At 49.9% G+C, this 23,139-nt stretch overlaps 2 protein-coding genes across 4 annotated transcripts in view; both read right to left on the bottom strand.

Annotated features, from left to right (window-relative positions):
- The window catches only part of c8h8orf34 (chromosome 8 C8orf34 homolog), a 62,903-nt gene extending 60,458 nt beyond the window's left edge, over positions 1–2,445 (bottom strand). Inside the window, exon 1 of the mRNA XM_084703679.1 lies at positions 2,365–2,445. Coding sequence (XP_084559805.1) covers positions 2,365–2,433 — 69 coding nt within the window. The 5' untranslated portion in view covers positions 2,434–2,445. The remainder of the gene's footprint in view (positions 1–2,364) is intronic.
- A 1,104-nt stretch (positions 2,446–3,549) lies between these two features.
- Positions 3,550–23,139, bottom strand: part of prex2 (phosphatidylinositol-3,4,5-trisphosphate-dependent Rac exchange factor 2) — a 92,851-nt gene continuing 73,261 nt past the window's right edge. For 2 of the 3 annotated variants that reach the window (XM_084703013.1, XM_084703014.1), the window contains 5 exons: positions 14,127–14,193; positions 13,198–13,388; positions 9,467–9,569; positions 5,854–5,921; positions 3,550–5,070 (listed from right to left, as the gene is read on the bottom strand). In XM_084703013.1, coding sequence (XP_084559139.1) covers positions 5,025–5,070; positions 5,854–5,921; positions 9,467–9,569; positions 13,198–13,388; positions 14,127–14,193 — 475 coding nt within the window. In that variant the 3' untranslated portion in view covers positions 3,550–5,024. The remainder of the gene's footprint in view (positions 5,071–5,853; positions 5,922–9,466; positions 9,570–13,197; positions 13,389–14,126; positions 14,194–23,139) is intronic. The other variant, XR_014766306.1, reaches the window with a different exon arrangement.

Raw genomic sequence — 23,139 nt, 5'->3', positions numbered from 1 at the left:
CAGTTCCATTAGTCTGGATTAGCCTCACCCTTAGTCAGGAGGCACAATCCTACATCAATGCACCTAGCGAAGATCAATCAAAACAGCATTTGACCAGATACAGCATCAGTCATCCTGCTGTAAATACTGCAGACGGTGGCAGGCTACAGTAGAAGCTGTACAGTAGCTAACAGCCAATGTATGATTATCATGGCAGTACAGTACATTTGTTTTTGTTTAGCAAACACTTTACATTTACATGTAGTCATTTAGCAGACGCTCTTACCCAGAGCGACTTACAGTAAGTACAGGGACATTCTCCCCGAGGCAAATAAGGTAAAGTGCCTTGCCCAAGGACACAACGTCAATTGGCATGGCCAGTAATCGAACCAACAACCCTCTGATTGATAGCGTGACTCCTTAACCGCTCAGCCATCTGACCCCCCCATGGTCCAAGTTGATGTGCATCAGTACATGTGGTAAAGGCAGCAGATGATGAAGGATTAGTACACAGTTCTAACATTATAACAGTGGTCAAAGCCAAGGAGGAGTCTGTGTAACAGGACACAAACACAACATCACATCTCAAATACTAGACTGTGTCTTTCTTAAAGACATCAGCAGGACTGAAGCTTCTATGTACATCACAAAAGGGGGGAAAATTAACCCAACATCATCCGTTCAGAAAAGACAGGTGTAATGTGTGCTTTCCTTGTAGAAAACTCAAACCCAGAAATAACTGAGACCATTTCATTGGCTTGCTGGTTCATTAATAATGCAGCGTTCTCAGTGTGAGTGAATTGAAAAAAGAAACTGAACACATTGTTGAGCACTTGGTTTGACAAGTGTTTTGATCCATCTCACAATGGTCAGCTGCAGATCCTCGTTTGCGAGCCATCCATTAGAAATAGTCCCTTGATGTTATTAAAAGAAAGAAACAACTTGATTATTTTAGAGGGAAAGAAAGACCAACAGAGAAAATAATTATTTTCACCTTAAGGTGAAGAGACAGACAGCGAGAGATAGAGAATGAGTGAGATCAAGAGAGTAGAGGCAGAGAAGGAGAGAGAGGCGGATGGCAAAGCAGTCTAGGACAAACGCAAGTGCAGCGAGAAGAAGGGAAGGTAGACTGAAGGGAGGACAAGAGTGTGTGAGAGTGAGTGAGATAGAGATGGAGAGAAAGCAAACAGTAGCTGTCCATGGTACTGAACCAGCGTTCCTTCAGGTTAAGCATGCGGTGTACACTTGTCGTTGTTACACACGCCCTTGAATTTCTGTGAAATTTAATTTAGATTTACATACACAAACATACACACACGCACAAACACTCATCTGAGAAAACATAAATCCATGTTTCTGTTAGGTAAGCAGCACCTGTATGGAACAGGCTGTAAGGGGCCCTGGGAACAGTTGGTCCCTGTGAGATAATCTTCCTTATATCCATAATTCAAATATGATTCTACACAAACAGGCCGAGTGGTCTCATTATGATACTAAGCTGCATGTACTGTAGTCAATAACCGTGAAATACATATGAACACTCAGTTTATGGAAGAGCCTTAACACAAATAGAAGTGTATTAGGTTTCCTATTGTACTGCATTAACTCAGCGATATTTCAAACAGGATTGATCGTCTGCAGGTTGCTACAGCGTCCACCAACAACGTCATTTCCTGAACTTATTGATAGGCAGATACATTGAAGAAGGCTAAATTACAGAATCTTGCGCTCTTGAGAACCAGCAATACTCGTAATTGAAGGCAAATCTGACATGATAAAGAAACACTTTGGGTAAAAAGATATATCCGAGCAGACTGAGCAAGTCCCCTCACCACTCTCACACACACAATCTATCCCTCGCTCTCTTTCTCTTTGGGTGTAAGGTTCGGTTAACTACAATGTTACCTCACTTTACCTCAGCTTTACTCCGGACACCGTAGCCTACCTAAAACAATACAAAGATGTGTGCCATCAGCTTAGAGCATTACATGGGACTTTCACAGAGAGAATCCCTCTTTTGCTCGATTCTTTCTATATAACAGCTCTGAGCATGGCAAATATAGGTCAAATTTACACGAGCTACCAGCCAGTATATGTAAATTACCTTACAACATGGGAGGGTGTTTGCAATCATACAGATCATGAGGAATGTGATTGCTATCGGATGGAAAAGGCGGAAGGCAATATGAACTCAACTGAATTTCTGTAGTCTGAATACAACTTGACATGATGTAGTTTGGATGAATATATTAACTGAATGAAATAAAAGAAATGCAAAGCAGCCGGTGTGTAAAATAAAATGGCATATTCAATTTGATTGCATGACAGCCGAAAGGTGAGACACGCCGAGGTTGATTGGTTAAGTTGAATAGTATGCATACCTACCTCAAATAAGGGTCCAATTTTATTTTTCTCCAAATACGACTGAATTCTTGATTGCTGTTGAGACGCCATGAAGAACCTGTAAGTCTTGCATTTAACGCTACTGGGCTACAATTAAACGGTGGGACCACGTTATGCATTCATCGACACGATACTATTCGTACATCTACGAACTATCAAACTGTCGCCAACTTAAAAAACGCTTTAAACGAGGGCGTTAAGCGCGGTGAGTTCGCTTCACCGCCTAGAACATAGTGAAAAGTGGCAGTATAGGCACTCTGCGCTTTGCTGTTCACTACTGCACGGGACCGTCCCCGCTGCCGCCGTGTCGCTAGAGTGGTTTCCTAGCGAAGGCTTCCCTCTTAAAGCCAATAGCAAAGATTGTTACTTAATAGTGACACGACATCTTCTGCTTATTGGCTGTGTGCTATCAGCACAACGGACACTCCTCCACCCAATTTGGTTGCCTGTGTCCCTTTTAAAGGTCTTGGCTAATGTGACGGTGCTCCTTTTTGCGCAGCTGTACTGCATACAGCACACAGACTGGCAGTGGAGCGCTTTGGCAGGAATGGCAGCAGAATATGCCCAGTCAGGGTTGGTGAGCAGGCGTGTGCTCGTGAAAGTTGCTTTGAATTGTCCGTTAAAATCAACCAACAAGATGAAGTACCGTTGCCTACAATCTCACATACAAAGCTATGATTGTAACACATGGATTGCTCAGTTGATTAGGCTTTTAACTTAAGAGTAGTCCTCTGTACATTTCTGTAATATAAAACATGACATTGGGGGGTTTCAACAGATAGAAGATCAAATGTGAGGAAAATGTTAAGGAACTGGAAACCAAGAGGTATTACCGTCCATTCAGGTGTTTTTTAAATATATTTATACTTTCACCTCTATTCTTAATGCATGATTGCATCGTATTCGTCTGCACCTCTCTTTATCACCGACCATCTCTGGAAGAGAGGAACCTCCCAAGGTTTCTTCCATTTCTCTAAGGGTCAGTTTTCCTAGGAGTTTTTCCATGTCTTCTTTGATGGTTTAGGTTGGTTTGGGTGCAGTTCTGTGGGCATCATGTCAAGTCCTCTGTGACGTTCTCTAATGTATACAAATTACATTTCTTTTCATTTGAAAGCCCTAGTCATGTAATAAGCCAGACCCCCCCCCCCCCCCAACAAAACAATGTAATTCTTCATTCTTTAGATTGGTTTAATTGAAATTAATGACTGTAGTATGATATTATACAATTCATAATAGAAGGCTCTTCATAAACATTGGTTAATTAAGAACCGAGAAAACGACACAAGGTGTATAAGGCATTCTCTATAATGGGTCAGTTTTGTCAGACAATAAATTACAGTTGTTTTACGTCAAACAAACATTGCCACTAGTTGAGTACTGTATGGTCACCATCTCCTTTAGGTTGTGTTTGCATCAAAGCACCAATCGTAGGATTATTTAGCTGAAAAAAGCACATCTTCATTTAAGAGCATTAAAAGAGGCAGTCCTTTTAATTGAATGGATGGAATGAGCTATTTGGTGATGACTGTGAAGCACCATCAATGCAATTTCCTACTGTATGACCTGATGGCTTGCATAGTTACAATCTACAATGTAATGATGTTATCTATATAGTAATGATTAATAACTAAACACTGAGTATTACTTGACTCTGGAGTACAGGTCTGATACGGTACATGTACAGTATTGCGTAGGTCTACTTACAAAAGCTTAGAGTATTATGGGACATATTAGGCTAATACTGATGAATTATACAAAATCTCTTCATGTTAGGAGTCACGGATAAGGCACAGTGGGACACAGGTAACAGCCACTACCGTAATTACTGGTATTGATCTGCAGAATATTACATGGAACACAAATTACCATAATTCCTGGAATAGATCTGACAGTTTTGGGAGTCATGACATGGACATGAAACACTAAATATTTAGTGTTTGTTCAAGTTTGAACTTTTTCAACGTCTGCATATCTACATGCCAGTGTACAACATCTGTTGGGACTCATGTTGAGATATAAACAGCACTTGCTATCACCAGACTCCCCCAGTCTTGCTCAGAAGTCTAGATTCACAAGAACACATTACAGAGGGCTTCATTAGACTCATAGATCAGGTGACTGAGAAAATTGAGTATCGGTACTCATCATTACCCAACATCTCCACGGGTTCCTCTCTCATCATCTCACTCACATTACATTTGAATATCAGAAGGAATCGTGAACCAGCCAGCAGAAATTCATTGGCATCGTGAAAACAAACAGCTAATTTTGAGGGGCACACCCTCATGGCACCAACTTCACATTATTTGTTCCGTTCCAAAACATATTAAATGAGATGTGACGTAGCTTGGATGCCAGACAAATAACTGAAACCATTAAAAAAATCAAAACAGCTATAAAGTACAATGGCTTAAAAATAAAGTATATAATAACAAAAAAAAAAACTATTTACGGTTTGTCAAAACTATTTACACATGAGCGAACCCCATGAAATGTTGTGAGAATGAGCTACCTGAAAATGCGAGTTGGCAGGAAATGTGTACTATTTTATCCCTCAGATTGGTCCATTGTGAACAGAGAGAGAGATTTAGGGAGGCAATGACAGATCAGCATCTCTTCAGCTGTGTACAGGCCACAATGCATTATGGGTCACCATCAGGAGGAGGGGGCTGGCACAGCTTGTAGAGTCTGTTCACAGAAACACATCGATGTAGACAGATAAACACACAAACACCAAGTATGTTTCATACAAACAATAACAAAACAACATCAATTGTGGGCTTGGTTCACAAGTCAACCTTCGGACCTACAACTCCACATTCAGTCGTCTGGCTCCCTCTTAGATAACCCCAGCTCTGACAAACCACAACGATAGCTCACGACCACCACTTCAGTCCCGTGTCCCACTCAGTAACCGCCTGGTCTTCTGGCTCGCTCGCAGTGCTACAGGACTGACTTTCACATCCAGAGGAGTGGTCACTCACAGTGCACCAATTACAACGGAAACCCACTGAGACTGCAGCTATTCCCCCACGCCCCCCCCCCCCCTCCCGACCACTGCATCTTAACACCGCTACCTAATTGTATTTGTCAATTTCCCTAAAAGGTTCAAAAGGGCTGACTGTCACACAATGGTGCTTATGTCAAAGCCAAGTGGACGTGGCAGCCCTCGTCCTTATCTACAAGGAGAGGGGTGGGCTCCCAGATAGGATCTCTACTTGCTGTCTGAGGCACGATGCAGGGCAGATGCACACACACACACACACACACACACACTCATCACACAAATGCAAACAGACACACACTCTTTTTTTATCTCTGTTTCTCTTATTTTCTCTCCTGTCTTTTCCTCTGTTATTCACGGACACAAGGATTAGATGATACAAGCATAAAACAAGCATGCAGCAGTGCACAGCTCAATAGCGGTTAAGCTCCATGTTCACAGTCAGAAGATGAATGGTCCAGGCTTACCTCGGCACTGAAGAAGGGGTCCGGTCTCTCACTCCCAAGTTCTTAGCAGAATTCTGAACTCTTGCCCCCTAAAAGACAAACAGAAACCAATAATTGGACCAGACTCTGTGCCCAGTCTACAGGTGTGCTTGCGTGTTCTCTAATCCTGCCAAAAAGTGAGTGGTGTTGTGTGAACTGTTCTGGGGACTGGTTACTGGTTAGTCAAGCAGAACAGATACAAACAAAAAAAGAGTCTAAAGGCAGAAATGTGTATAAATAAATAACCTGTACTTAATGAAAACACAAAGATCCAGCTGTTCACTCTCACCACAACAAGCTAGGGATGTCAGGCTTGTTTATTCCACACATGTAACACCCAGTGTACTGTACAGGAACTCTAACAGCTTTGATGTACCAAGAGCATAGTACATCTAGAACATGTCCTCGGAAGCCAAACTTATGAGGGATGAGCTCCCAGCAGTACCTCCCTGTTGCCTGAGGTCTGGCCTTGTCATGGTGAGGGGGTGAGGGGGTGAGGGGGTGAAGGGGTGAGGGGGTGAAGGGGTGAAGGGGTGAGGGGGTGAAGGGGTGGGTTAGGGTTAGTAGGTAAGTTTGGGGGCAGAGCCACATATTTGACTTTGCATGACCCCCCCCCTTCAGGGAGATTGTGCTTTGACACAATCTCCCTGAATTGATCACATGACACAGAGTGTTTAATGGCTGAAGCTTGAGGTCCTGTGTGGGATGCGGCTGGACCGTAAAATCAAGGACCTTTTTGGATGAGCATGTACAGCATCTGGAAATAATGTGGGCCGTTAAGAAAATGGAGTATGGCTCAGCCTCGGGCCTACTAAACAAGTGTGTGTGTGTACATGCACACTGTGCGTTTGGCTGGGTATAAGAAGGTATATCATTCAGAGAGATAAACTTGAGGCAATTTCAAGGTGATTTGAGGTCTGGTGAGAAACTAGGGATGTGTCCACTCTGACCTGTGTGTTCTGTACTGCTGCCACACTCACACACACACACACACACACACACACACACACACACACACTCACACTCACACTCACACACACACAGACATATCCAACCCAAGAGGTCATAAACGATGGTCTACTATAAGCAGGGAGACTGACCCCGAGTCTATTATCTGTTCCAGCTCTCTGTACAAAACACCAGCCAGAACCAGTTAGACAGCCAGCCAGTCTGCCATCAGTGCTGTGAAGGGATAGCATCAGCAATTACCCGATGCCTATCACTACCATCCATCTACCTGCCCCCAGACAGAGATGGCCCCTCTGCCCCTCTGAAGGACACTGATGCTGGCTGTTGCATCAGCTCTACAGGGTGACAGAGAGCCTGAGGTAAAGAAGCAAAGTTCAGGAAGCTTCCGGTCATCTCTCAGAGTAATCAAACCAGAATAGTGCAATTGGGAACCTCAGGCATTATTGTAACTTTCTCTCAGAGACTTCCTTTCACAAAGCAGTCTTGGGAGTTTAGGTGATCTGAATACTGTCTGATGCGTGGTAATCAAGGCCCAAATAACACCTGTGCATTACACTTGAAAACGACTGTTATTCATACAAAGCTGGGATTGGATCCGTTTAGCCCTCGTTTGGCCACGCCTTTCCAAACCCAGCGTTTCAGAACGTCACTCAGAGCCAGGGCCGTGATGGATGACTCCTATCAGAGTGCGAGCGGCGCTACGTAACCTTTGGTGACGGAATGAATATGCAGCCTGGCGGAGCAGTAGACGACACCGTTCATTCATATTCATCTGATTCGTCGGATGGCATCTGTTGCCAAGGACTCGGAAGTGACTGCTGCCTGAGACGGTGGCTGTGAACTGAATATCTTATCCCCCTCTCTCCCTCCCTCCCTCCCTCCCTCCCTCCCTCCCTCCCTCCCTCCCTCCCTCCCTCCCTCCCTCCCTCCCTCCCTCCCTCCCTCCCTCCCTCCCTCCCTCCCTCCCTCCCTCCCTCCCTCCCTCCCTCCCTCCCTCCCTCCCCCTCTCCCTCTCCCTCCCTCCCTCTCCCTCCCTCCCTCCCTCCCTCTCCCTCCCCCTCCCTCCCTCCCTCCCTCCCCCTCCCTCCCTCCCCCCCTCCCCTCCCCCCTCCCTCTCTCCCTCTCTCCCTCCCTCCCTCCCTCCCCCCCCTCCCCCCTCCCTCCCTCCCTCTCCCTCTCCCTCTCCTTCCCCGCCTCTCCCCTCTCAAGCTACTCAAAAGTGTAGGGTCGACCACATCTAAAACTTTTGGGCCCAGGGCGTTAAATCCTGGATTTTTAAATACTCTGGAGGTATGGAGAACATTGCTTATATTGCCTAAGCTCTAAGTGTACGCCAGAGTTTCCCTCTTCACAGAACCCATTCAATCAGCAGCAAACTGCACCTACGGTTTTCGACAGAACCAAGCCTGCTCTGCCCTCTCTGGAACAGCCATTGAAGAAGCAAAAATACTTCTTTCTGGCTCACTGCCCCCAAAACTGAACCTTACCCTCCCTCCATCCTTTCTCTGTACCACCTTACCCACCCTCCCTCCTCTCTTTGTACGACCGTACCCAACCTCCATCCTCTCTCTGTACCACCTTACCCACCCTCCATCCTCTCTCTGTACCACCTTACCCACCCTCCCTCCTCTCTCTGTACCACCTTACCCACCCTCCCTCCTCTCTCTGTACCACCTTACCCAACCTCCCTCCCTCTTCTCTCTGTACCACCTTACCCACCCTCCCTCTTCTCTCTGTACCACCTTACCCACCCTCCCTCCTCTCTCTGTACCACCTTACCCTCCCTCCCTCTTCTCTCTGTACCACCTTACCCACCCTCCATCCTCTCTCTGTACCACCTTACCTTCCATCCCTCCTCTCTCTGTACCACCTTACCCTCCCTCCCTCCTCTCTCTGTACCACCTTACCCACCCTCCCTCCTCTCTCTGTACCACCTTACCCACCCTCCCTCCTCTCTCTGTACCACCTTACCCAACCTCCCTCCCTCTTCTCTCTGTACCACCTTACCCACCCTCCCTCTTCTCTCTGTACCACCTTACCCACCCTCCCTCCTCTCTCTGTACCACCTTACCCTCCCTCCCTCTTCTCTCTGTACCACCTTACCCACCCTCCATCCTCTCTCTGTACCACCTTACCCTCCATCCCTCCTCTCTCTGTACCACCTTACCCTCCCTCCCTCCTCTCTCTGTACCACCTTACCCTCCCTCCCTCCCCTCTCTGTACCACCTTACCCACCCTCCCTCCTCTCTCTGTACCACCTTACCCACCCTCCCTCCTCTCTCTGTACCACCTTACCCTCCCTCCCTCTTCTCTCTGTACCACCTTACCCACCCTCCCTCCTCTCTCTGTACCACCTTACCCACCCTCCCTCCTCTCTCTGTACCACCTTACCCTCCCTCCCTCCTCTCTCTGTACCACCTTACCCACCCTCCCTCCTCTGTCTCCCTCAGCTCTGTACCTTGTAGTGGCAGCAGAAACAGCCCTCAGGCAGCTCTGAAGGAGAGGTGGAGGGCTTGGCTGGGCCAGGCAGAAAGGAGCTCCAGTCTAACAGCCTTGAACATGCTTGTATGTGTGAGAGTGCCAATATGTGCACGTTGTATATATACGTGTGTGTGTGGCTCTATACCTGTTTTCTCATGACGTCAGTGGCCTGCATGATGCAACGAGGGGGCAAGCCGTGACTGCGAGCCAATAGGATGGCCTGTTCCAGGGTCACGCTCAGAGTGCACCTGGAGGGACAGATAAAGACAAGGGTCAGGGGTCACATGGTGCCCGTTAGACCATGCACAGCGGTGGCACATTCCATTTGCAGAGGGAGAGCTAACCGTCCAGCTGTCCCATCACGGCTCATTGCTGCCCCACCGCTACACACACACACAAGCACACACACCTCCCCACTACAACCCCTCCCCCTGGTGCATCTCCCCCGTCATCCCCCCGTCATCCCCCCGTCATCCCCCTTCATCCCACGTCATTCCCCGTCATCCCCTGATATCTCCATCAACCCCTGTCATCCCCCCTAATCCCCCCTCATCCCCTGATATCCCCATCAACCCCTGTCATCCCCCCTAATCCCCCGTCATCCTGTCATCCTGTCATCCCCCGTCATCCCCTGCAGGATGCTGATATCTTCATCTCGTCTTCCATCATCCAGCTGGCCAAGGGTTCGACTTGACTGTGTTGGTTGGCTGGGCTGCAACCCAGAGCTCCCCCTCGGATTACTCCCAATCCCTGTCCTGATCAGCAACTATCACAGAGAGGAGATTCTACGAAATACTTCACTGAGTTCACTGTGTGTACAGTTGAAACAGACATAGGAGACGGTAAAATAAATCTTGTCTTGTCAATTCCAGTGCCTCACCAAGTGGCAACAGGATGAGATTGCCTGCAGATCGATACGGCATTCTCCATCTTGCTCACCTGACAACCTGGTGTTGTCATATTTCTCCGCCTCTTAACCCCCTTTCCTCTGATTAGTCAGTCCTGCCACCTCAGAGCTGTCAATCACAGCTCGTTCGTGCCTGCCATTAGCACGCTAATGAATCCTGCCGTCTGGTTCAGGGCACAACCAAGTCTCTCTTTTCTTCCCGGCCAAAAACCATGGAAACGTTTAAATCCTGCCGAGGAAACGACTTCAAGGACATGCGGGTGTGCATCCTCAGGCACGTGAGGTCTCCGCGGTGGGGGAGGAGATGTGCGTGAACGCATGAGGGTGATTGATGAGTTACAGTAACCCTGTCATCGCACACTCGCTTACCCACGCACACAAACATGAGAAAATCCTTAAGGAGTCACTGACATATGTCAAGGCTACCGGTTGACCTCTCTATGATAACAGGCTGCTCCACTATCGATCCACAGCCCTTTTACTGCAAATTGAACTGTCAATGTGTTGGTGCTATGGTATAAATGCTACTGTACTATATATCAGCACGCTTTGATGAACGTCTTGGTGGATTTTTGCTGATTTCTAAGGAGAGAAGAAGGAAACATAGAAGAGGAGGGCAGAGGGGAGGAGAGGGTAGGGGAGGGGAGGAGTAAGAGAAAGAGAGAGAAAAAGAGAAAGACAAAGAGCAAGAGAAAGAAGCGGTGAGATATGCCTGTTTTCTGTCTAGAGCTTCTACCCACAAACAGCACAGCAGCACTTTCCAGAAACAGTGCAGAGACATCAGACGAGCCTGAGAGCATGCTAGGAGGGAGAGGAGGCTTCACACGCGCTGCACACACCAGGGGGACTGAGGCAGTGTGCAGAGGCTGAGCTGAGCTGAGGAAAGCCTTAACATAGGATCTTATGGCAGTGATTAGACTGAAAAAGAACCACATCATGTAGATGCGTTTCGTAAACAACTTCAGTTGTAATTCCATTAAGAGTCCCTCAGGATCTGAAAAAGCCTGTGTCGCTGCTTTTCACACACACACACACACACACACACACACACACACACACACACACACACACACACACACACACACACACACACACACACACACACACACACACACACACACACTCCTCAACTGTTTTCTAGTCCATCTGAACTCTTATTTTGTGAGTCTAATCGATTTTTTTTCGTCATGGCTCCACTTGGATGAAAAACAAGGGGAAAGGAAGAAATGCAGCAGACTGAAACTGCTGATGCCTCAGATATCATGCTTTCACCGTTATTAAAAGTCACTCATCAGGCAAACGATCAAATCAATAGTGTGAGAGGAAGACAGAGAGAAAGACAGAGTGAGAGAAAGAGAGACAGAGAGAAAGAGAGAGATAAAGACAGAGAGAAAGAGAGAGAGCGAGAGAGCGAGAATGCGAGAAAGAGAGAGAAAGCGAGAGAGAGAGACAGAGAGAGAGAGAGAGAGAGAGAGACGCCACTGCTTTCCATATGACTAATCTACCGACTGGGAGTGTTTTAATTAATATCCTGCAATCACCTCCCTCTGGGATCCATTACTTTTCCTGATGCTTTGTTTCTCTTCTTTGCGTTCCTCTAATGAAACTGAGATTTTGTTTGGCAGTGGAACTGGTTCATTTAGCCTCCTCATCTGTCTGGTGTTTCTGTTTGATGAGGTTAGAGCTACTCTGCACCCTGACCAACGCAGGGGACTACGACTTCCTGGAGAATATTACAATTTCCAGAAGCTTCTAGAATTTAGAATCTCCGATCCATCATGTCCTTGGAAGTGAAACAGTGTTGTAACTGAAACGTTGGAAGGGTAAACAGCATTCACAATGAATCCTAGAATCAGAGGAGGGCCTTGTCACTGAGCGTGTCACGCTGCACTTAACCTGCCCTTCTGAGTGACTTGTGGCTGATGTCACACACACGCGCGCACCTTTTCCTCCCCCCCCCCCCCCCCCCGTCTCTCTCTCTCATACGCACGACACATGACGGCAGGTTAATAAAGGAGCAGCAGTGGCAACACTGGCGGGTGCTTTCTATTAGAGCTCAGAGTATCAGGCAGCGCCGTCCACAACACTTTATCAAACCATCCGTCACACCTGAGCCTGCGTTTGAGTGTCTGTGTGTGTGTGTATGTGTGTGTGTGTGAGACTGACAGAGAGAGACGGAGAGGGAAGTGTCAGAGATGAAGAAGACACAACAGGAAGCAGGGATCAAGGGTGACAAACGACCAGGATATTTTCGTCCTCTCGTACGCTGACAAATGGTGCGTTGGGCAGCCGGGTGAAATATGGATCCTCATATAGCGAGCCATGAGTGAATGGTAGAAAATGACCTGTCTGCTTCTCTTGCAAAGAGCTTCATGCATTTAATAGGTCGTCTCTGGCTCTTAGGTACAAGAAGAGTTATTAGGTAGCAAAGCACAATTGTGCGTAATGCAGAGAGAACAGTATTAATAGTAAGTCCTATTACCGGATTGTATGTAGTCATAGAGACGTCAGAAAGAAGGGAGGTGGATCTCAGGGAGGAGAGCTAGACGGAGAATATGCACACATGGAGGAAGAGAGAGAGTGAGAGCGAGAGAGAGAGAGAGAGAGAGAGAGGGACAGAAGGAGGGAGAGAGAAAAAGAGAAAGAAAGAAAGAAAGAAAGAGAGAGAGAGAGAGGGAAAGGAAGAGAGAAAGAGAAAGAGAGGGAGGGAGAGAGAGAGAGGGAGAGGAAGAGAGAAAGAGAGAGAGATCTACAATAAAGGAGTGAGGAGTGCGACAGAGAAAGAGCGGGAGAACAGAGGCTGACAAGAATGCTGTCGGAGATCAATGCTGTCTGGATAACAAGACTGAATCAGATTGACACCAAGGTGTGGGTCTGGGACATTCACACACATCTCTCTCTCTCTATTAATTCCCCCTCCCTCTCGCCTTCCCAGTCTCTCTTTCTCACACACACACACACAGGCTCACCGATGCACGCCGCTGTTGCACATGACGATGTGCGTGGCGCCCAGCAGAGAGCAGAGCTCCGAGGCCACGGCCAGGAGCCCCACCCCCGAGGCACCGCACGCCGTGTACTGGCACGCCGCCGTGCGCCGACAGCTGATGAAGCTCTCCATCAGACGGTACAGCTCCTCCAGGGAGGTCAGGGGACGCATGAGCTGGGGAGGACAGGGACAGAGAGAGGAGAGACAGAGAGGAGAGGAGAGACAGACAGAGAGAGAGGAGAGACAGAGAGGAGAGACAGAGAGGAGAGGAGAGAGACAGAGAGAGAGGAGAGACAGAGAGACAGAAAGGAGAGAGAGAGAGAGAGAGAGAGAGAGAGAGAGAGAGAGAGAGAGAGAGAGAGAGAGAGAGAGAGAGGAGAGGAGAGACAGACAGAGAGAGAGGAGAGACAGAGAGGAGAGACAGAGAGGAGAGGAGAGAGACAGAGAGAGAGGAGAGACAGAGAGACAGAAAGGAGAGAGAGAGAGAGAGAGAGAGAGAGAGAGAGAGAGAGAGAGAGAGGAGAGACAGAGAGGAGAGACAGACAGAGAGAGGAGAGACAGAGAGGAGAGACAGACAGAGAGAGGAGAGACAGAGAGATAGACAGAGGAAAGACAGAGAGGAGAGACAGGGACAGAGAGAGGAGAGACAGAGAGGAGAGAGCAAGGAAGGGAAAGAGAGGTCGATATCATGGCCATATCATGTCAAGGCTTGTCAGGTCAGTGTGTCATCAAGGAGACGTGACATCCTTTCACACCTACCCATGTATGAATCACTGACAGCAGTCAGGGAGGGAGGGAGGGAGGGAGAGAGAGGGAAGGGAGAGAGGCAGGGGCTACTGACCTCTCTCCTCCCCTCTGACCAGGCAGGATTCTCCCAGAGAGCTCTGCTCATGCCGGCACCTGCTTTCTTACCTTGTCAATGAGGGCAGCTTTGGGGGCGGAGCTGGGCGGGAGGTTGGACTGGTCCAGATAGAAGGCCCTGGGAAGGAGAACACACACGTCAGGGTCCAGCCCTCTGTTTGGACCTTCGTCACAGAGCCACCACAGCCCAGCCAACTGAGGCGAGGCAGGTCATGCTTTCTCGGTGTTCACCCAGAGAGAGAAAGGAATTGTTGTTTTAGGGTAGTGATACGCATATGAATGCAAAACTATGTGACACATTGCCATCTGTAGTAGTGGGTCAGGACGTAGTCAGCAGAAGCTACTGGGAAAACTAGGGCAGCAGTGCATCCTGGGGGCAGCAAATCAATCACAAACGTAAACCAGGCTCAGACCAGGCTCAGACCAGCCCAGCTCAGCACAGCTCAGCACAGCACAAACAGCAACTAAGCAGGATTCATCTGGGCATCTCTCCAAATGGCTATGCCTCATTCATCCTTTCAATGGAAGAGGTGTTCGGGAGACGCACTTCCATCCTCGGCCACAGGGGGCAGCACCTGCCTGGCGGCACGGTGGAAAGGGAGCGGAGGGATCGTGGGATGGGGAGGAGGGGGGAGTTACAACTGCAAACTCAGCAGTCTGTGAGTCCACAGCCGCTCTCTATTCCAGGGCTGTGCCAAAGATACTACATCTCTACCAATATAACCAACACTGCCTCAAGCTGGAGAGAGGTCTACACACGGCACACATTTAGGAATCAACATAAATACAGAATCAGGCAGGCAGGCAGGCAGGCAGGCAGGCAGGCAGGCAGGCAGGCAGGCAGGCAGGCAGGCAGGCAGAAACAGGCCTGCTCTCCACTTTAATAGCAAGTGTTTATTCATCTGAATTTGGTCTGCCAGACAGTGATTAGAACCAGGCTGGGGTGACATTTATAAGGAGTATAATAACTCTGGCTGGCATCATATTAATGAATGAATTAATCAATGCAGCAGTTTAACAGTTACCGCTCAGGACGGTGACATAAATCAAAAGTCAGTTTGGCTGAAGTGCATTAGGTTGACCATAGTGTGAAAACGTACACAGACAGACAGACAGACTCTGGCCTGTGTGGTACTGCTGGCGCGCGTGCGCACACACACACACACACACACACACACACACCCGCACCCGCACGCACACACTCGCGCGCGCGCGCAGGCTGTGTTGCAGGAGCCTTAGATGTTCTCCTCTCCAGTGATGGGCTCCTAATGGGTACTCCACCACAATAACCAGCCAACCTCAGTGAGTCATCAACTGATGACCGGCTGCAGGTGATGAGTCCTCATTAACACCTAATAAGTCGTTTTGTAACACAGAACTCAGCGTCCAAACATCCAGTAGGCAGACCTGCTGCAGGCTCACCTCCAGTTACAGGCATCTACCAGGCACATCCTTCATTTTGGTTTCTTCCACCATCAACAGTTTCTTAAGTGTTCCTCAGTGATTCCATCGTGTCATTATCCTTCATGGCCAGCAAACACATGGCTGGCTAAACGGCTCCAGGAGAATTACTGTGGTTCAGTCTTAGCTAACGGCCCATGTAATTGGTTCAAGACAGTCTTTATCGTTCACGAGATGCTCAGGATAGCGCGGCCCTAACGTACGGCCCCAGCACGGACGCTACCCACTCCAACTTCTGCTATAAACTGTTTTGCGAGCACATAAAGTTACATGGGGTTCGCAGCACAGGTTAAGGAATGATGTACTGTAGCAAGAGAGCGGGGGGAGGAAGAGGTGGCAGAGAGGAGGGGTGGAGAGGAGTAAATGTGGAAAGGAGGAGGAGAGGTGGAGGAGGGGAGAGCTTTGTCTGTCGTTGCTTGAAACATGTTTTGCTGTCTGCACCCGGCAGCTTTGCTGTAGCAGCGTCTGTGTGCACAGAGAGGCGTGAGCGCTGAGGAGAACTAAAGCTGCCTCTAGTCAATGAAGGCCAGCATCCAGCTCTTTCCAAACAAAACAACATTCCTTTTGTACTACTGAAAGGAGCTTGGGTTCATTCAAAGCTATAAAACACAATTTCCACACTGCACACACTCAATGAAAAGCTATTACTTATCAAAACTCCAAAGTTATTTATTTAAAAAAAAAACATCTGGGTTTGGATTACAGTCTGTAGCGTCCAATACTAGCGAGTGTCCACTCGTGTCTCTACAGTAGCTCTTCAAACCCACTCGCCTCTGCCTGTTGTCTCTCATCTACCTGCTTAGAAGGCTTTTATTATCCAGTTGGTGGAGTCACCTTCAGGATGAACAGACAGCTCTGGTTCCAGCTCCAGCTTCTGTTTCAACCACAAACACGTTTATCTCTTCAGGCACAAAATAAAGCCAGGGAACATCCCATAACTTCCCAACGTGTACTTGGAGGGGCATTTAGCAAAGTCAAGGCCGTATCTACCCCCTGATTATATCAAAGATGTCTAAAAATACAGATGACGCAAACCCAGCCACCCAGGAGGTCCTGAAGACTGAAAAATCCCAAGATCACCCAGGTGTGGTTTCTGATGCCGCTGCAGTATTTACAGAGCGTCTCTTTACGACTGACAGTGATTAGTTAGACAGTTTGAAAACGGGTCATTTGGGGAGTCAGGTTCTAAACAGGCCACACGCACAGTGGGTAATGTACCCGGATGGGCCAAGCGCCCATCACACACAGCCAGCTCATACTGCAGTACTGTATAACATGTAACCTGAAGTGGTCGGTGTAAACCTACTGCACTGCAGTCCATGTGGAGAGGTTCTGCAGTATCAGGAGTTAAGCTCCTCCCCCGCCCCCCGTCTGACTACCCAGGCTCCTCCCCGCCCCCCGTCAGTGACTACCCAGGCTCCTCCCCCACCCCCCGTCAGTGACTACCCAGGCTCCTCCCCCACTCTTCCACACCCACATCTGACCTCCTGTTGCCCCCTTTTATGGGGGATCACAGCAGCCTTCCTGGAAGGGTGGTGGGGGGGGGTTAGAGAAGGTCCTCTCTCTCCTGAGCCCCCCCCCCCCCCCCCCCAAAAAAAAAGACATTATAGAACGTTCCATTAACCCACTCCCTTCATTCTCATCTCTGTTACTTCCCGCGTGGAATCGACCGTACCCGCTCACCTCTGGATCCGAAACACGAAAGGTCTGACAAGAGAGAGAACAGCAGGGACCATGTGACCATGTGTGCACTGGTCTGTGCTCTGTTTCATCCATCTGGCTAATAGATTTCCCCCCGATTTTTTTCTGAAACGGCATAGAGGGCTGGGGGTCCTGGAGGGGGGTGTATGAGGGGCGGTGTGTGGGGTGGGGGGGGCAGCAAGCTTGCTCTCAAAGCCCCTTCTATAATAACGAAAGCCCCCCCCCCCCCCCCCCCCCCCGCCCATCAATTTTTACAGGGCGCCGTAATGGAGGATTTGGCTCCGGGCCAGAGACGGCCTGCTCTCTCTCCCAGCCCGACTCATTCGGGGAGGACACTTAATTCATTTTGTTTCATCTCCTCATAACAACAGGATCCTTTCTCACAAGGGGCTCTTGCCGGTGGGCACCGTGGTGCTCAGGGTGGTGAGCAGCAGCAGGGTGGGGGTGGGCCGGCGGGGGTGAGAGGGGCGGGGGGAGAGGGGCGGGGAGAGAGGGGCGGGGGGAGAGGGGCGGGGGGAGAGGGGCGGGGGGAGAGGGGCGGGGGGAGAGGGGCGGGGGGAGAGGGGCGGGGGGAGAGGGGCGGGGGGGAGAGGGGCGGGGGGGAGAGGGGCGGGGGTGAGAGGGGCGGGGGGGAGAGGGGTGGGGGGGAGAGGGGTGGGGGTCCCCCAGGCACAGATGTCTCCTAACGTCCAGCAAAGCAGCGTGGGAATGCAGACAGTAGCACTAAGCCCACACTGAAGCAGAACACCAGAACAACACGACCGTGATCTCTGTGACTGTCGGTCAACGCTAGCTTTAAAAAACGCTAGCTACAGCGCTCTCTCCCTACTGCACAAGCCATAACGCTCTCTTATATTATTTATTCATGGATTCATAGGTGCATTGTAATAAACACAGGCTCTGAGGTAGTCGACAAAGCGTCCCAGATTTATGGAATTCACCGGGTGACCCGAGTGAGGTGCACACTGGTCCATGTAAATCACTGGCGTCGCAATGATGAATGACTCTTATTAAATCCCCCACAAGCCTCAGCGGCTTGGGGCTCAGTGGGCCAGTGGTTGACGGGTCCTGGGTGCAACTTGCGTGCAGCGCGGTGATATTTCTGCTGAGTCGCTGACGTGGTGGCGTGCGCTGCACACCGGGTCGTTTCCTGATCCCACACCATCTCCAAATTTACACTTCCTGCTCGCCGTTCATCATCAGTCATGTGACCATCCCAGCTGAATGTGGAAAAAACCTGAAAGCAGGAAAGTAAAACCCATTCCCCCCCCCACCTTCCAACCCCAAGGACCACCCCAGCCAACACGCGCAGGACGAGCCACACTGTAGACTGCTGTGTAAAGCCAGTTAAAGGGGCTATAAACTGAACCATAACAGGCTCTCATCTTGCACGACACCCCAGCCCTCCCTCGCTGTCCTCCTGTCCAAACGATCACTCAGCCATGGGTGTCGGCAGTCAGGAAGTGGCCCGTCCTTGACTCTGACGGATGTCCCAGTATTTCGACGTGATGTGTGCCCCGTCCTAGGCCTCTGGGTGTCAGGGACGGCCAACCCAACGCTGACCTCCGTCACCACCACCAAGGGTGCAGTGGCCGTTACACAGAGCAGAGCGACAGGACGAAGACGAGAGAACTACAATACCCATGTTCATTACATTACAGGGACTGGGCTAGCGACGCGGCCGTGTGCACAGTGTAGGTTCCATCTACTCGCGTTGCTGCATGACACCGTGACAAATCAAATCACCTACAAAAGACAAGAAGGCTGGTAGAATCGGCACCTCGGCACCAACACCTCCACACAAGCTGCCCCACCTCCTCTTATTAAGACGGGGGAGGGGAGGGGGAGGGGAGGGGGAGGGGAGGGGGAAGGAAGGAAAGGGTCCCACAGCTCTCATCACCTCCTGAGGTGTGTGGAAACACTCGTTTCCAGGAACAGTCTGGCTCTGTGTGCCAGACTCCTCTGTGTGGGAGCCCAGGTGTGGAGCTCAGACCTGGGGTAAGAAACACACGAGGCCTGCCTGTCCTCACCTCCCAGACCCGACGCAGCCTGGAGGATACCTGGAACAGGCACCCTGGGCTGCCACGCACCGGCCACGCCGAGGTTTGGAAATGGGAAAAGTGTATTGTTGATAAAGTACCGCACATCAATCCTGTGCAAACCGTCTGCTTTGCTGTGTAGGCACAACCATGCAAAAAGAGGGATGGTGTGTGTGTGTGTGTGTGCGCTTCTTGGCTCTTTCAACGGTTGCCAGTGACAGCCTCCGTGGGGAATAGAAAACACAGATTGCCACGGCTGGTCCGGCTGTTCAGGCAAGCCGTGCATACGTTTGTGTGTGTGGGAAAGAAAGCGTGAGAGAGAGAGAGAAAGAGAGAGAGAGAGAGAGAGCACACGCGTGTATGTGTGTTGTGTATGTGTGTTGTGTATGTGTGGTGTGTATGTGTGGTGTGTATGTGTGGTGTGTATGTGTGGTGTGAATGTGTGGTGTGTATGTGTGGTGTGTATGTGTGGTGTGTATGTGTGGTGTGTATGTGTGGTGTGTATGTGTGGTGTGAATGTGTGGTGTGTACACAGCACAACCTGAGTTAGTAATTACCAGCTCACAGGCTTAGCCTCTAAAGCCCAGCCTCTATGGCCCAGCCTCTACGGCCCAGCCTCTACGGCCCAGCCTCTACCATTAATCAGTCAGGACACGTTGCTGGCTCCCAGCTGACAACATTAGCCACTAAACAGCAGGGCAGGACTCCTGGGGAGAGCGAGGCATCCGTCTCCACCCGCGGCCAAAGACAGAGCAGGGGCAGGGAGGGGTGCGGACAGTGGTCTTCCAAGGAACCGATGTTGACTCTGTGCCCTGCCCTCGATATGCTCCGATTAAATGGAGCTGCTATATAAAAACCGTGGAGGATCAGTGTAAAGCCTCCGTTGTTTTATGTACTGTCGCTTCTGTGTGAAGATTAGAATTCACCTGGTGAATCGTGCCCTGCGGATGAAGGAGGCTGGAGCCCGTGTGCGTTTCCAAGGCGGGCGGTATGATTCACCCCCACCTGGAGCTCTTCCACCACAGGTAGCGTGCTGGTGAACAGACTGAGACGTGAGGGTGAGGTGGTTGTGGTGAGCTGTCCTGTTACCATGGGCCTCTAAATGTGCTGCTGATCGCCACACAGCAGGAGCTGCAGGTTGGAGGGCCGAGAAGGTGCGGGGGTGGGGGGGGGGAGGGGGTGAACTGGCACGGGAGAACCGCTGCCTCGTGCAGCGCTGCCTTGTGAACCGCTGCCAACCCTTCCTCAACCGTTGTCGTTTTCAACTTCGATTAAAGAGAAGCCGTGGACGCCTCCGCCTCCCTGTGTGTGCCAGGGGCTCGAGCCGTGTCTGAACTCCCAGCATGCATTACTGCACAACCTCATTTCCTCTCTCTTTCTACACACACATACACACTTTGAATTTCAATAGATGTTCATGAATTTGAAATTGCTTTCAAAGCACCAAGAACAACTTACGACTTTTTCATGAAAAATCTAGTGAATAAACGTGATTATGAACATAGTCAAGGAGTCGAGAAGCATAATATATTTCCATCTGTTCGTCGCTGCCACTCCAAACATTAAGCCCCAAATCATTCTCCCTCCACTGACTCTCTCTCCCTCTCCCTCCCTCACTCCCGCTCACCCTAAAAGGCACTCTACCTCTAAGATGTTCTATGCTTCTTTTTATTCTATTCATGTGTCCTCTCCTGTCCTCTGTTTACTCCCCTCTCTCCCTCTCTCCCTCTCTCCCTCTCTCGCTCTCTCCCTCGCTCCCTCTCTCCCTCTCTCGCTCTCTCCCTCGCTCCCTCTCTCGCTCTCTCCCTCGCTCCCTCTCTCCCTCGCTCGCTCTCTCCCTCTCTCCCTCTCTCCCTCTCTCGCTCCTGGAGGCCAAGCTGTTCCCTACACAGGTCCTGTTTCTACCTCTTTGTTCTGCTGTCTCACACAGCTCTCTGACAGCAGGGGGTTTGCCTGGAGAGAGGATTCTCTCGCTCTCGCTCTCCTTATGACAGATAAATGACAGGCATATTCTTTGTGCTACCCATGGGGCATTGTGTTGCATATGGCTGAACAATAACGTAACGCATTAGCGAAAAATGAACTTGGAACATATTCCCGAAAAAGCTCATGCAACATCAATGTTACAATGTTTGGAGTATGGGGGATTAGACGCATGCGGACTGGGATTGACATATCATATGAAAGCACGGTCATATGTTTATGATTTTGCCTGTGCACTCTTGTTTGTGGATGACTTCAACTTGATCATCAGGCGCCGTCGTCTCAGCGGAGGGCCTGTGCTGCATGTCCGGTCGTGGGCGATGTGTGTGAGAGGGAAGGCACTACTGGGAAATCTCAGAACCGCCCCCGCAGCCCACAGCAGTGTCAAGACCTCCGCCGCCGACTCCTCCGCAGGAACACGCCGGCTTCGTTCCACCATGCTTTCTGGTCAAGTTCCAACTTTCGAGAATCGACATACAAGTTGAAGTGCGTCTGTGTGGAGATTCTGTAGAGCCCCTTCTTTCTCTTCAGCACCCACATTTAGAGAAAAAAATGTATATATATTTGGAAAATTTGTAACATTGTTTTTGCTAATTGGAGTAGTAATCCAAAACAGTCGTCCTGTCAGTGTGTCGCTTTGTGTGCATGTGAAGTATGGACTGTGTTGTGTTGTTGTTCAGGGTCTGGATCCAGCCCAACACTGGCTGAGCGAGTCCAGTCCAGAGAGGCTGGAGGCTGAGCGGGTCCAGTCCAGAGAGGCTGGGGGCTGGCTGGGCTCCAAGGTTAAGAAGGTGCCTGAGGTTGACTGAGTACTGGAGAAAAGACAGACACGACCACACCGCCTGTGGTCCGTACGCACCCCACCCCTCGCTCCCCCCACCCCCTCGCTCCCCTCTCTCCCCCCACCCCCCCGTTCCCCTCGCTCCCCTCGCTCCCCCCACCCCCTCGCTCCCCTCTCTCCCCCCACCCCCCCACCCCCTCGCTCCCCGCACCCCCTCTCTCCCCTGCTGTGCTGGTCACTGCCCACAGTCTTTTAGGCTCTTCTTCTAAGAGTCCGGTAGACTGTTTTTGTTGTTTTGTTTTAAATTCAAAGTTTCAAGACAGATAATGTTGGGATTATAGGGTGAGCTGTTAACCAGCAGGATTCAGCACCAAACCTAGCGACATGCCTGGCTTGTGTTGGCCTTCACTGGGGAGATTAGATTACATTCATCTTTGTCATTGTTCAGAGTCCTAAATTAGAGAGCCACTGGAATGCAGTGTTATGCCGTTTACAGTGGGAGAGGCTATTTAATGATTGTCTTTCCTTCTCACATGTCAGAAGTAGGAACAGTCTGTTCTGAAGTTCTGAGGTGCATGAGCAGTCCACCCACCCAGTGCCCACCACCCCACTCCTCCCCATCCTCTCTCCGCCTCCGGCCTCACCCGCCTGGGCCGTCAGCGCACATCTGCTCCCTCTTACTTCTGGAGACTCTGCTGTCAATCCAATTATAGACCTCTTCTGTTCAGGTCATATACACCCAACTACACACACGCGTGTGTATTGACAAACACACACCCCAAGCCAAGTTCCCTTCTTTAAATGACTCAGCTAAATCCTTTCAATTGCACCATATGGATATCCTATGCCTTTTAAGAAACCACAAAAGTCAATTAAAATGTAAATTTCCCATGGAGAGCTGGGGAGCAGGGACTGGGCCAGAATAGGGGGAACGTGATATCTGTGCTGGAAAGACGGAAAGAGGAAAAAAAGAAAAAAAATGTTGCAGCTTCATGCTGATTTCAGCTGAACACACGCACTCATACACACACACACACTCATACACACACACACACACAAGGCACATGCACACACACTGAAATCCTACCACCCTGTAGTA

The sequence above is a fragment of the Hypomesus nipponensis genome, chromosome 8 (assembly GCF_054491055.1).
Source record: "Hypomesus nipponensis isolate SF chromosome 8, ASM5449105v1, whole genome shotgun sequence".
NCBI classification, from domain to species: domain Eukaryota; kingdom Metazoa; phylum Chordata; class Actinopteri; order Osmeriformes; family Osmeridae; genus Hypomesus; species Hypomesus nipponensis.
This window is presented reverse-complemented; position numbering and strand designations above follow the sequence as displayed.